Source organism: Erythranthe guttata, chromosome 9 (genome assembly GCF_056151865.1).
Source record: "Erythranthe guttata isolate IM_541 chromosome 9, IM_541, whole genome shotgun sequence".
NCBI classification, from domain to species: domain Eukaryota; kingdom Viridiplantae; phylum Streptophyta; class Magnoliopsida; order Lamiales; family Phrymaceae; genus Erythranthe; species Erythranthe guttata.
Window position 1 is genome coordinate 13,910,714 of NC_142541.1, and position 13,840 is coordinate 13,924,553.

Sequence of the window (13,840 nt, forward strand, 5' to 3'; positions counted from 1 at the left end):
TTCGAATGTATAATAATTTAATTGTCAAATTAGTTGTGAAAATTTTCCAAATGGTTTTTTATTTCAAATTTACACTTATAATGTTAATATTACCATTTTTTTTTAATTATAGGCAAATAGCAAAATTGGAATTTCTGAATTTTGTCCATCGATTCAAAATTTTGCAGTTTAATTAGGAACAAACTATTCTATTTCAATTTTTGGACTTTTGAGTTTATTTTATTTTTGAAATTATATGGAATTGTACTGAAATTATTTTTTCACGTTCCAAAGAACTTGCAATTTTTTCTTCACGTGAATGAGAAGTATACATAAAATTATTGGAAAAAACAATTTTCGATTTGATTATAATATATAGTAAATTCTGTTTTTTTTCCTTCCCAAAAGTAGTCGAAAAATGGTACGTTCTAGACTACACCGAATGAAGTACACCAAGTATGTGTGTGTGTGTAAGTGGCAATGTTGTCCGATTGCACTCTCCATTTTCGCCTTTTCTTTTTCTTCCTTCCACTTTTCATGTAAAACGACGTCGTTTCATGTCTTCTCACCAATTTACCCAATATGGACTACATCACATTCATTATATATTATATACACACAGTTAAACTTTTATAAATTAATACAGTCGAGACTATCAAAATTCTATTAATTTAGCAAAATATTACATTATCGAATTAACAATCTAATGCATTTTTACCGAATCGGGACTCGAAATAATTATTACTTAGGCGATATTATTAGTTCATTGAGGTTCTACTGTACTTTTAACCTGTACTTTTAACCGGAAAGATAATACACTTGAAATTAACAAATAAGAAACCATTAGTGGTAGCAATTAAGTTCAATCAAACCAATTACCCAATGTACATAATACACTTGAAATTAACAAATAAGAAAGCCATTATTAGTGGTAGTAATTAAGGTTAATCAAACCAATTAACTGCTCCAAAATCTTTCCCTGCCCCTTGAGGAACATCTTCTATGACCTTCTCTTGTCCCTTCGGGAAATATATTCCGGTCCGATCGTCCCGGACCCACCAACTACCGTCTCCGTTTCTGGCGCCGGTGACGGAAACGGTGGCTTTCTGCTTCACTTCCTCCCCGTTCAATTTCACCGTGTCGCTCACCATATCGGGGGACCCACTTTTCTTGTGATAGGCCTTCCTCAGCATTGGCCTATGGATTTAATTGACAAATTAACAAAATTAAAATGGGGTAAATTGGAAATTTAAATAATAATAGTTTGTTAAATTGTTACCCAAATTTGTAACCTTATTTTTCAGCCAAAGAAGGATACTTCCTCATATGGTCCAATTTAATTATGCTATGCTTAGTGAAATAGCCTGTTTTATCCCCTTTGAGTTCGGTTACATAGGTCAATTAAAGCCATTAAAAAAATATGAATTTAACCAATTAATATTGTAGTATAGATTCACACATAATAAGAATAAATATGAATAAATTTGAATAAATTTGACAATATCGTATATATAGTATAAATCATCGTTAGACTTCACCGGTATATTCTAACAATATTATTTAATTTATATAACTAATTTATAAAATAAAAAATCACCATCCCCGAAATCCAAGATTTCGTACATAACTTTATTACAAGAAGGAAATAAATAGTAAAATAATATTTATAAAAAAAAATTCAAGATAAACTAAAAAAAAACCCATCATATTTTATATCTTTCATCGTTGTCACAAGTCACCGTCTCGATTATTTACATGTAGTGCAGGTTATATATACCGCGTATACGTTTACTCTATGATGTATCAAACAAACTTCATCGGGGTTTAATCATACCGTACACATGTATTTATTCAATACGCGATATGTTACCCTGGTTTATTTCATTGAGTGTCGCATCTACAAAACGAGATCGCGTAATAAGTCGAAAACTTACTTGAAATACATAGAATTCATGGTTTGTGCCCCTCTACCAGCTGTTGCAGAAGCCATTTTTTCTCTTATCTCTTTACCTAAATAATTTCTTCCAAGAAACAACCAATCATATGTTATGCCTAAAAATATTGCACAAATTTATAGTGAAAAAAATTGCACAAAGGGACAATTTATTATCTCCCCAATAAAAATAAATTAAATTAAATTAAAGGTGTTCATCATGCTTGGATCAGAGAATGGGCTGTGCTTGTTTTTTAGTTACTTTATTTTTAATTTTTTTGGATGTTAGTTTAAAAATGAATATTTCAGTTCCATGCTGTTGGGAAAAGGGTGTGGTGAAATACAAATATTTTATTTTATTTATTTTTATCAAAATAATTAGAAGATAAAATGAAGGTATGGGCTTTATTTATGGGCGGGCTTCCCCAGTTTTGCATTCAATGGGGTTAACTTTTGTGGGCTACATTGGGCCGAAGTCAAATTTAGGTAAATCAACCGTTTAGTATGGCAAAATTACAATTTTCGCCCCTTAATTTTATACTAATTCCATATTTGGTCCCTAAAGTTTCCGTAATTAAAGAAAAAAAAATCATCTTCGTCAATTTACCGTTAGCCCGTCAGTTAAGACAATGGCGGGCACACGCTTGATTTTGTTAGTACTAACGAAACATTGAAGGAAATGACTGAAATTGTTGAATTTTTGAAACATGAGGGTTCAAATGCATTTTTTGTAAACATGGAAGACCAAATATGAAATAAATAAAAACTTGAGGGACTGAAAATGTATTTCCCCGTTCATAATTATATATTCTCATTCTAAATTGTATTTTAGTTCATATATTTTTGGGAAAAAATTACGAACGCCAAAAGAAATTGAACCATCTTATTTGAGTAATTATACATTTACCCTCTTTAGCTATGCATCGTCTAACATTTTTTTCCCCTAAGGTAAGGTCAAATTATAAAAAAAAATCCCTCATGTGTTGATAATTACAACTATCCCTCAACTATGAATCTTCTTACGGATAAATTACAACCACCTCCCTGTGGTATGGTCAAATTACGAAAAAACCCCTCGTGTTTGGATAATTAGATGTACCCACCTCAACTATTAATCTTCTTACATCTACATCCTTATGGTGTCAAATTCAACATAATCTTCTAGATTTCGTGAAATGTTCTCCAATTTGTACTCGTTTTGTGCAACAACGCAGTTTCTGATACACCACAATTTGATATATACAAGACAAAAAACACAATCTTATAATCGTCTTGCTTCAAAATGTGGAGCTCGAATGGGATGAAACGGGTACAAAATTGAGAATATTTCATATAATTTAGAAGATTATACTAAATTTAAAACCGCAAGGGTGGACGTGTAAGAAGATTTATAGTTGAGGGGTGGTTGTAGACATGGCCACGGGTCGGGTCTGACCCGGACCCGCCCCGGACCCGACCCGGCGACTGCCCCGCCCCGTTGACCATGGACCCGGCTAGAAACTCGGGTCCACCCGAACCTGAACCGGACCCGACCCGAAAAGAATAAAATTAAATTAAAAAAAAAATTAATTCAAGAACCGATTTTGGACCCGGACCCGGCCCGGACCCGGAGGACCCGAGTGGACCCGACCCGGACCCGGACCCGCCTCCACGCGGGTCGGTTTCGGGTCCCAAAAAAGTAGGACCCGGACCCGGACCCGACCCGGCCCGTGGCCATGTCTAGGTGGTTGTAATTACCCAAATTGGAGGAGGATTTTCGTAATTTGACCATACCTCAGGGGGTGGTTGTAATTTACCCATCTTCTTACACATTCATCATTGCGGTGTCAAATATAGTGGAATCTTCTAGATCATGTGAAATATTCTCCAATTTGTAAATTGTTTAACCCTATTCCAGCTTCACATTTTGAAACAAGATGATCATAAGATTTGTCTCTTGGCTTGTAAATATCAGATTGTGGTGCATCAGAAACTGCATTTTTGCACAAAACAAATACAAACTAAAGAACATTCCACATAATCCAGAAAAAATTCTGTTGAATTTAACATCACAAGATTGGACGTAAAAAAAGATTCATAATTGAGATGAGTGGTTGTAATTATTCAAACAAATCTTTTTTTTTTTTCTGTAATTTAATTTTATCTCGAGAGGTGACCGTAATTTACCGATAGAAAATATTGATTCTCTGCCACTTCAATGGTTTGATGATGGGATAAAAAAGCAGCACCTTATCCCTTTGGCACCAACAGCCAGTGGACTATAAATCTCCATAACAACTTCCTTATCCATCTCTTGTCAATTGTCATCCCACTCTCATTTTTTTTTTCTTTTTTTCAGACATCATCATATTTGCTGTAATAATATTGACAGAAAATATTGTCAATAAAATAAAATAAAAATTAAATTAAATTAAATTGTAAAACCCTTAAATATAATGTTCAAGGATCAGTAGCTTTTCTAATGATCCATGCATGAGTATATATGTATGTATAATTAGTATGTATACAGTTGTGTAGATGAGGATTTATTAGCCACGCGCTGTTCTTTCTAGTTCAATCATGCATGTGTTTAACACAAGTTTGTTACGTGTACGCCATACGCGCGCGCCGAATGAACTTCACTCGATTTATAATATATTTTATAGATTCATATGTATTTTACACACGCTCGCTCACTTTCATGAGTGTGATTGTGGTGGTGTGTTACATCCAATGAAACACAAAATTACAAACTATCATCAACGAACAAAAAGAGGTTACAGTTTTTTTGTTATCGGCGTTTCTCCGTCAGTTAAGAGAGTGATGGCACACGCTTGATTATGTTAGTATTAAAGAAAAATTGATGGAAACGACGAAAAATGTTGATTTTTTTTAAATATAGAGCGACAAAATCTACTTTTTTTGTTAACGAAGATAGAATGTGAAATCCAGTTAAACTTAATGGACGAAAAGTGTATTTTTTTTTCAATTTGTATATAATAAACTTTATATAAAATATTAATGGAAAAATACAGTTTTTATCCCTAAAGTTTGCACTGACTTCACATTTGGTCCCACATGTTCACAAAAAAACATATTTGGTCCCTCACATTTAAAAAATTCAACACTTTTAATCATTTCCGTCAATTTTCCGTCAGTGCTTATCGAATCAAGCATGTGCCAGTAAATGCTTTAACCGACCGATAATGATAATTTAACATAAAGGACCAAAGCGTAAAATTATTGAAATATGAGGGATCAAATATATTTTTTATGAACATGAGGGACCAAGGTGAAGTCGATGCAAACTCGAGGAAAGAAAACTGTAATTTTCCCAAATATTAATTTTTTCAGAAAATTTTCCACCATTGTTTAGATTAAAATGATTAAATCCCCATTTTCGACGAAAAAACGACACTTAATCTGCGAATAATTAATATCCTCCGTTTTAAAAGATATCATTTACATTCATATATAATGCCGAAATAAACAAGTAATACTTCGAAAAACAGTAATTCTTGACATATATATATTTTTTTACGCTTTCTTTTTTTGTCGAATGAAAAATGCTACAAGAAAAAGCATATTCGTTAAACTGGTTTTATTAAGACATCTCCCTCCTCAAAATGTATCAAAAACTCCCTTCCTCTGTGCTCGGTCTCCTCAAGAAGTATCGAAGACTATTCGCAAGAACCTGTCAAATTTTTTAATTAAATTTAAATTAAACGATAATCGAGCCAAGATCATGCTAATTAAGATTTCTTCAATAATGAAGTAGCGTTGCGTACCTGCTGAAGAGGCTTAATGATTGCCTTATTTTTGTAGTTCACATGAAATTTTGCCTTTGCCAACAATCCCTGGAATCGAAAAAAAACAAAACAAGTAACATTTACACGCTTCGTGTTATAAAAAATAACCAGCTTTTATTACAAGAAACGGAATTTCTTTCATTTTTACCTCGGTGTCAAACTCTCCAGATTTAACAGCAATATTTATTTCGGTTATGATCTTGACAAGATCCACCAGTAAACCTGGACGATCCGCTGTCTCTACAACGAGCAAGCTGCAAATAATGGAGAATTACATTTCACACTCCCCCGCAAAAAATATCCATAGCTTTTTTTATTTATTTATTTAATTTATAATTAAAATAAATAATAAATGATAAATGTTTTTAATCATGTGCTTTTTAATTACCTTTGCTCAGGACCATCATCGTAGACATGGATATGTGTCGCTATATCAACATCAACCTGCACACATTAAATGTGTGTGGTTAAATGTCACTATACAAACACACACACACACACACACACACACACACACGAGCGTAACGAAAGGGTAGGATAAGGGATCGAAAGGGTAGGATAAGGGTAGATTAATAAGATATTACATATATATGTTCGATTTTTAGGTAGGATAAGGGATCGAAAGGGTTCAATACATTTTCAGGTGGTGGTATCATTCCGAACGCAGCTCCCATTGCTAACTGAGCACTCGACTCCTGAAAAATTTAACTCGGCAATTTTTAAGATCCAAATAAAAATAAAATCACTAAAAGAATATCGTGTATCAGAAATTCCACGTGCCCAAGAAGTTAAAATCCAAGGAATATACCGGATGATACTCGAGCATATTATTGATAATAGTCAAACGGATCGCCTCAAGCAATTCCGGGTCGTCAATTTTCCTCCCCGTTGAACTGAAGCGTAAAATAAAATAAAATAGTTATAGAATTAATTTGGAAATAAAACAAATTATATAACATAAAAAAAAGGCCAAAATTAGTACGACGAAAAAATGAAATTAAAAGGTATGATATTAACGAAGAACTTACGCTCTAGTGATCACAAACTTGTTGTGCTTGCCAGAAGAATCGAGATACACATTCGCCTTGACAACGTTTAGTCCGAGATTTTTCAGAGCATTCATCTGACACGCGTATCAATAAATGGTCACGGCATATATATTATGCAAATTAGCAATATTATTCGAATACTAAAATAAAATATTTAATATTTAAAACTCGAAAAAAGATTTGTGTCGTACTGTATCGAGTAGAGCTCCAAGGCGATCACCAAAGGTGATTTCGACAATAGTGGCATCTGGATCGGAATCTTGATCTATTGTGACACTTGGTGTGGGAATGACGTCGGTTTCATTCGAGCTTCCGTCCTGTTTCAACAATAAAGATTTTAACTTTATCGAATGTACAAGCGACAAATTCATTTTAGTTGATATTCGATACCTCCACAGCAGTAGCCGATGATGCTTTTGGTATAAATATACTCGTCGAAGATGATAAGCTGACACATAAAAAGTTGCAACATAAAACGACAGACGAGTCGAATGCACGCCCCAATTAACAATTGGCGTACAAGTAAAAACAAAAACTCAAGCAAAGTGTGCATATATAACGGTCCAATGAATTATTAGCAAAATCTAACATCGGGATTTGGATAAGCCGCAAAACAGCACAATCGACCATCCACGATTATCGGAGAGATTTCTAAAACAGAATTTTTCAATTAATGTGCATCACACTTAAATCAATCGGCAATAAGTAACATTAGCTAATTAACAATTCAAAATCTTGAGCAAGATCTTCAAAAAAAAAACATGTCTTTAAACGAGGAGGGTCCTAGTTACTTCGCCACCTCATTCAGATTCGTTTTTTCGAACTGAACTTTCAGCTAATTAAACCCAATAACTCGAACATAATCGGACCAAGTACATCGAACTAAAGAGGCGCGACACCGAATGAAATCTTGAATCTAATTGCACAACTTTACATAAGAAGATAAACAACATCAAGAACCAAAAATTGCCCATACACACACAAAATGAAAAAAAACAAAAAAAAAAAAAGGAAAAACCATCCACACATTTATAGATACATACACATATACATACAAACATAATGAAAAGGGCAAATGAATTTATACCTCTTCTTGGAAACAATGCATGAAAGGTGAACCGGATCCAAGCCAAAAGAGCAAAGCAAAGGAGCAGCCCTCAAATTGGGCTGCTTCTCAATTGCTTTCAAGTTGCTATACATCCCAAAATTACTCCCACAGAAAGCCATTGACACAGCCATTTTTTTTTTCTCTTCAAAAATCCAATATTAACAAAAAAAATTAAAAAAGATTAAAACTTTAAAAAAACCCAGAAAAAAAGATTCAATCTTGATCAAAGGGAATTTGTGATTAAAGAGGAAGGTGAACAAGAATGGGAGAAAAAAATGAAGAGAAGAGGTGGTGGGATATAGGGGAAAAGCAGATATTGTGGGGGCTAGATTCCAGAAAAATTATAAGCTGCTGCTGTGTTTTTTAGTTGGGGTTGTGGTAAAATTTACTTCTTTTAGTAGTTTCCGCCATTACTCATCAGAAAAAAAGGAAAAAGAAAAAAAAAAAAAAAAACTAACTCCCAAATATTTAATTTTATTCTCTCTCTCTCTCTCACAAAAAGATAAAGAATTTATGGGCCTGTTTGCTTTCTCTCTTTCTTTGTTGTTTCTGCTTAAAAGCTTGGCCTCAGAAAATAAATCTATCCATTTGAGCAGAAAAAAAAAAAAAAAAAAAAAAAGAAATCTTTAGTCTTTGCAAATTGCAGTTGGGGAAAGTATATGTAAATCTAGAGAGAGAAAGAGAGGAGAGAGAGTGAGTGATGGAGCTGTTTACAGGGCTGTCTGAATATCCAACGGCTCCAATGGTTTTACTATAGGCTGCGGCTATATGCAAGACTAATTCCACTTGTGCAAGACCAAATTAAAATTTTCAATGTATAAATACTATAATACCCTTATTTATTAAAAAAATAAAAAATTCCAAATATGCAAGACCAAAAATTCAAAAATACAAAAAACCCTATCACAAGACCACAAAACCACAAGACCAACTATCATCTTCTCCATCTTCCAAAACTCACAAGACCTTTCTCCTTCCTCCTTCATTAACCCACAAAACCTAGAAATTCAAAATCATCAAAACTCAACAAATCTTACAAAGATGGCAAGTATGGAGTCAGAAGACATCAAAATAGAAGATTCTACGATGGAAGAACCCAATAATGTATGCATTTATGGGTTTTTTTTAGCTAGAATATCGATTTTTCAAAAAAAAATCCCGCGCAAACGAATTCGACATGTACAGGTCGAATTTTACAGGTAAAAATCGACATTTAGATGTCGAATTTGAGGTATAAAATTCGACATTTAGATGTCGATTTTTAGGTATAAAATTCGACATTTGAATTTGTGCTACAAATTCGACATGTCAATGTCGATTTTTACCTATGAAATTCGACGCTTAAGTGTCGATTTGTAGCATAGTTTTTCGACACCTTGGTGTCGATTTTTGTTTTTTCTCATTATTTGTATTTGGTCTTACATGTGAAAAAAAAGCCAATTTAATTTATGGGCATATTTGTCATTCCATCTTAATAAAATAGAATCTTTTGGAATCTTTCTTTAATTTGGTCTTGCACAAGTGGAATGAGTATTGCATATAGCCGCAGCCTTTACTATATTCGCGTCTCCTTTTTATTGGTAATAAACGGGGAAAAATAGAGTTTTGGTCCCTAATATTTGCACCGGTTTCATATTTGGTCCCCCATGTTCATAAGAAATACATTTGGTCCCTCATGTTTCAAAAATTCAACATTTTTAGTCATTTTCGTCAATTTTTTGTTAGTACATAACGGAATGAAGCATTTGCCCATCACTGCCTTAACTGACGGAGTAACGCTAGATTAACGAAAATAACCAAAAGTGTTTAATTATTGACACATGAGGGACCAAATGTGTTTTTTGTGAACATGGAGGAACAAATGCGAAATCAGTGTAAACTTGAGTTATGAAAATTGTAATATTTAATAAAATAATGATAGTGACGTTAGTGATTAATAAAAGTTTGCAATATAATTGTTTGAAAATAATTTCTGGTCACCAACTAGGGAAGTGCATTATTAGTGTTTCACGTGTGTAATTAACTTTCTAATATATAATATGTAATTCTTTATTTTGTTGAATTGTTAGTGGTTCCTAAAACCCTGTCATCATATAATAATAATTAAACAAAGAATAATTGTCCAAATTATTCAAATTTTGTTTTTATTACAATTTGATGTTGATTTTGAGATTTAAATATTGCACCGACGTTATGTAAAATCTATTAGCACATGGTATAATGGTATAAATTTAGTTTTCACTATTAGCTCTTGTCATTCATTCTATTATTGATAATATGATTTTCAAATTAGTATTAACAAATCTAAGTTGTCATTGACTTATTTATTGCATTAATGTACACTCTATTACAAAATAAAAATACGGATGATCAAACGATTCAAACTCATCACCATATTCTATAAGTAAGATTAGTATTTTACATCTGAAATATTATGTCGTTTTAATTTTACTAATATCATTTTAATCTAGAATATGATTTTGACTATGTTTTACTCTGATTTTGGGAAAACTGAAGACTTGGAAATTGTAGTCATTTTGAATTAGCTCTCTAATGCAACTTGAATCAGTTAAACTGAATGTTGATGACAAAGTTATGCATGAATGAGCTATATTTTGAATTTTATATAACTATCAAAATTATGGATAGTGTTCATTAATTCATGCATATATCTTTCTCAATTGACATCCAATATTGATGATTCTAGTTATATTAGAAGACTAATTCAAAAAAATACTAATTTTGTGATTGAATTTTGCAGAATTAAACCTTATAAATGGTCAAAATTATATTTGAAGTTTAAGCGGTATTATTAACGTTGAAACGACATTTATCGCATCCTTACATCTACAGCCCCACGGGCATGATACAACAGTAACTTATGAAGATTGTAGATTGGAATATTTATACATGTAGTCAGCATACATGTTACATATCTCTTTAACTACGAAAGTCCTTTGTAAATGCGTATAGGTTGTAATTACATCAGAAATTTTCACTGCAAGTGTATAAATTATGATTTTTCGAGTAGACAAAGCATGGGAAGCTTGTTGCCTCCATAGTTACTTAGATGGAGTTTAGACATCTTGATTTAAAAAGAAAATTGTACGCGTATGTTCGATATTAGTTATTACATACTTGTATATATAAAAATATATTTGAAATGTTGGTATCCTCATTGAAAAATAATTAATTTTGATTTAAATTTTGGTAAGTGTTGGATTTTGATTTAAATTATTTACGAAAAGCCCAATCCCGTTGTAAAAAGCTACTTTCAGGCCCAAACTCATCGTCAAAGGCCCATTAACTAATATAGGAGAGAGTAAGAAACAAAGTAAAATAAAAATGGGAAAATTACAGTTTTCACCCCTCAAGTTTGCACTGATTTTATAATTGACCCCTCATGTTTTACAAAAAACATATTTACTCCCTCATATTTCAAAAATTTTACAGCTTTGGTCATTTCCGTCAATTTATCGTTAGTTCGTCAATTAACAGAGTGGTGTACAAACTACACACGCTTGATTTTGCTAGTACTAACGGAAAATTGACGAAAAATGACTAAAAATATTGAATTTTTTAAACAGAAAGAATCAAATATGTTTTTTATAAATATGGGGACCAAATATAATTGAAAATTTGAAAGACTAAATCTCCCAAATAAAAACACAGAGTGAGAGAAACAAATTCTTCAGAGGTTTTAGAAAAATGGCGAAGTCGTGCAAAGGTCTGGCTACGGAACTCGTCAAATGCCTCAGCGAATCCGATTGCGTCAAAGTACAGCGAATCCTTTGTGATTTCTCTTCTTTAATTTCATTTTTTTTTTAATTGGTGAGATGAGATTGGCTAATTGGAAATGTGTAATCGAGAATCGAACCGAATTCGTTTGAATTTAGGTTATATCTTGCAACTGGGGAATTTTGTATTGTAGAATTGGGTGATTTAAATCATGATTTTTTTTATGAATTGATGTAGGTAGAGAATCGGCCGTATAGAGAATGTGCGAAAGAGAAGAGCCCACACATTTCCAGCGAGTGTGTTGGGCTTAGAGAAACCTATTTCAACTGCAAGAGAGGCCAGGCATGTTTTTTTCCTCTCTAGTTTCTTATTATGTGTGTGTGTGTGTGTGTGTGTGTGTGTGTGTGTGTGTGTGTGTGTGTGTGTGTGTGTGTGTGTGTGTTTTCCCCGAAATCACTACGAAAAAGGGGAAGAAGTTCTACACTTGAAAGCTATGAACAAATTATTATGAATTTTCGATATGTTATTCCCCTTGATTATGAGTATAATCCGGTAATTTTGTAAGCTTATTATGTGTCTGTGTGTGTTGTGTGTGTGTATGTGTTTTCCTCGAAATTACTACTAAAAAGGGGGAAGAAGTTCTACACTTGAGAGATGTGAACAAATTACTATGAATTTTTTCGATATGTTAGTGCCCTTGATTATCGGTATTATCTGGTAATTTTGTAAGCTTATTTGCAATTAATACGATACGCATTGAATCTATATGAACGGAAGCATCTTTTGGGAAATGAGTTGCGTTTAGGGTTTTGACGTGGAACTGGGAGAGAGGCAGATAGCTAGTTATCCTCTTTTCGTTAACATTTGGTGCAATAGAAAATCGTTCGTTTTGTGTCCTTTGAAACATGACTATGGTTTTATGGTATTCCTTGAGCTCATTGGCTGCCGTGTTTTTATTCCGACGGGCAGTTATTTGTGTGAGTTTTACTGACGAAATTACGTGTACTCTCGTTGAATATTAATATTTGCTTTGCTTCTATTTAGTAAATGCATCTCATCTTGTTTTCTAGAAGGTCTTCCTCGATTCTTGAATGTTTATGGAAACAAATGGGCGTAGGTGGTATATCCTAATATCCCGATTTAAATCCCGGATTTTACGACTTTACCACCCTCTAGCTTGTAAAATCCTAGTCCAAGCAAAATCATCCAAGATTGGGAGTAAAATCAATGAAGCTTTAAAATGTGTGATTTATATGGATTTTAACGATTTTCTGTGATTTTACATCTGGATAAAAATTGTTAATAGGATTCAACGTGTCTGAATGGCTATAAGCAAGTGAATCCGAACTAACCCACCCACCAGCCATTTTCAGCCCTCCACTAAACGTTTTCGTCCACTCGAATAATACGACTAATTCTAAATTTGAGGAAGACTGAATCCAGTAATCCAATACGACTCAAATAATCACCTTTTTTTTTTGCCTTGAAGATAAATGTTAAATGTGCTTATTCTTTTTTTTTTTTTTTTTTTTAATTTATTTTTTAAGTTTATTAATATTCATTTTTCTTTTCCAGGTTGACATGAGAGCTCGAATTCGTGGAAACAAGGGTTACTAACTGTTGGTGTTTCACATAACCGAAAACGTCGAATTTAAATTTTTTTTCCCGTGTCTTTGTTTTGTCGAATTGTACAGATAGCAAACTCAGAATTTTTGTTGTAGAGCTTGTTGGAGTGGTATAAGTATTTATAAGCATATCAGTTTCGTTTTTATGCAGTTAAATTGGAAGTATTCATACCACTAGTTTTTCTGCTTCTGTCTCAGTTTTACTGTAAGTTTCATTGAGAAGAAATATTTCAGATTTTTTTGTTGGATTATTTGTATTTTATGTCAGATTTAATCGTTTTATTTAATATTTATGTGCACTCATCTATTACAAGATTGGCATTACTTACAGCTTATAAGTTTGAACCCATTTATTCAAATATTTTAGATATAACTTTAAAACTTATAAATTCTAACAGGGTGTTTGGCTAAGCTTATAAGATGTTAAAAGAAGCTTATAAGATGTTTTAGAGCTTATAAGCTCTTCCAAAGTGTTTGGTAAATTTTTAAAAAAAGATCTTAATTTTTTTTTAAATAAGTTGTTTGAAACCAAATAAGATCTTTTTAAATAAGTACATGTACCCCACCTTTTTATTTAAGATCTTATAATGAGTAAAAATAGGAAATAAACTCATTATCCA

General features: G+C 32.7%; 3 protein-coding genes across 3 annotated transcripts; 1 reads left to right on the forward strand and 2 right to left on the reverse strand.

Annotated features, from left to right (window-relative positions):
- Positions 1 to 782: 782 nt before the first annotated feature.
- LOC148768168 (F-box/RNI superfamily protein) lies at positions 783 to 2,113 on the reverse strand. The gene is made up of 2 exons (XM_088823557.1): positions 1,914 to 2,113; positions 783 to 1,176 (listed from the first exon to the last, which is right to left on the reverse strand). Exons 1-2 carry the CDS (start codon positions 1,967 to 1,969, stop codon positions 924 to 926), a joined length of 309 nt encoding a protein of 102 aa, XP_088679683.1. The 5' UTR covers positions 1,970 to 2,113; the 3' UTR covers positions 783 to 923.
- A 3,175-nt stretch (positions 2,114 to 5,288) lies between these two features.
- ACR11 (uridylyltransferase-like protein) lies at positions 5,289 to 8,601 on the reverse strand. The gene is made up of 10 exons (XM_013001055.2): positions 7,837 to 8,601; positions 7,140 to 7,197; positions 6,941 to 7,066; positions 6,729 to 6,823; positions 6,509 to 6,593; positions 6,336 to 6,395; positions 6,089 to 6,144; positions 5,849 to 5,954; positions 5,680 to 5,748; positions 5,289 to 5,585 (listed from the first exon to the last, which is right to left on the reverse strand). Exons 1-10 carry the CDS (start codon positions 7,986 to 7,988, stop codon positions 5,523 to 5,525), a joined length of 870 nt encoding a protein of 289 aa, XP_012856509.1. The 5' UTR covers positions 7,989 to 8,601; the 3' UTR covers positions 5,289 to 5,522.
- A 2,900-nt stretch (positions 8,602 to 11,501) lies between these two features.
- Positions 11,502 to 13,471, forward strand: LOC105975577 (cytochrome C oxidase assembly factor). Its single transcript, XM_088822996.1, has 3 exons — positions 11,502 to 11,634; positions 11,833 to 11,937; positions 13,171 to 13,471. The coding sequence occupies exons 1-3, from the start codon at positions 11,566 to 11,568 to the stop codon at positions 13,210 to 13,212; spliced, it is 216 nt and encodes a 71-aa protein (XP_088679122.1). The 5' UTR covers positions 11,502 to 11,565; the 3' UTR covers positions 13,213 to 13,471.
- The last annotated feature ends 369 nt before the right edge of the window (positions 13,472 to 13,840 follow it).

What these genes read in the sequence shown, in the direction of transcription:
- LOC105975577 (XM_088822996.1), top strand. Translation starts at nt 11,566, where the DNA reads ATGGCGAAGTCGTGCAAAGGTCTGGCTACGGAACTCGTCAAATGCCTC. An exon ending in GCGAATCCGATTGCGTCAAA is followed by an intron (nt 11,635 to 11,832) that starts GTACAGCGAATC and finishes GAATTGATGTAG; the next exon opens with GTAGAGAATCGGCCGTATAG. An exon ending in TCAACTGCAAGAGAGGCCAG is followed by an intron (nt 11,938 to 13,170) that starts GCATGTTTTTTT and finishes TTTCTTTTCCAG; the next exon opens with GTTGACATGAGAGCTCGAAT.
- LOC148768168 (XM_088823557.1), bottom strand. Translation starts at nt 1,969, where the DNA reads ATGGCTTCTGCAACAGCTGGTAGAGGGGCACAAACCATGAATTCTATG. An exon ending in ATGAATTCTATGTATTTCAA is followed by an intron (nt 1,177 to 1,913) that starts GTAAGTTTTCGA and finishes TTAAATCCATAG; the next exon opens with GCCAATGCTGAGGAAGGCCT.
- ACR11 (XM_013001055.2), bottom strand. Translation starts at nt 7,988, where the DNA reads ATGGCTGTGTCAATGGCTTTCTGTGGGAGTAATTTTGGGATGTATAGC. An exon ending in CATCGGCTACTGCTGTGGAG is followed by an intron (nt 7,067 to 7,139) that starts GTATCGAATATC and finishes TTGTTGAAACAG; the next exon opens with GACGGAAGCTCGAATGAAAC. An exon ending in GATGATGGTCCTGAGCAAAG is followed by an intron (nt 5,955 to 6,088) that starts GTAATTAAAAAG and finishes CATTATTTGCAG; the next exon opens with CTTGCTCGTTGTAGAGACAG.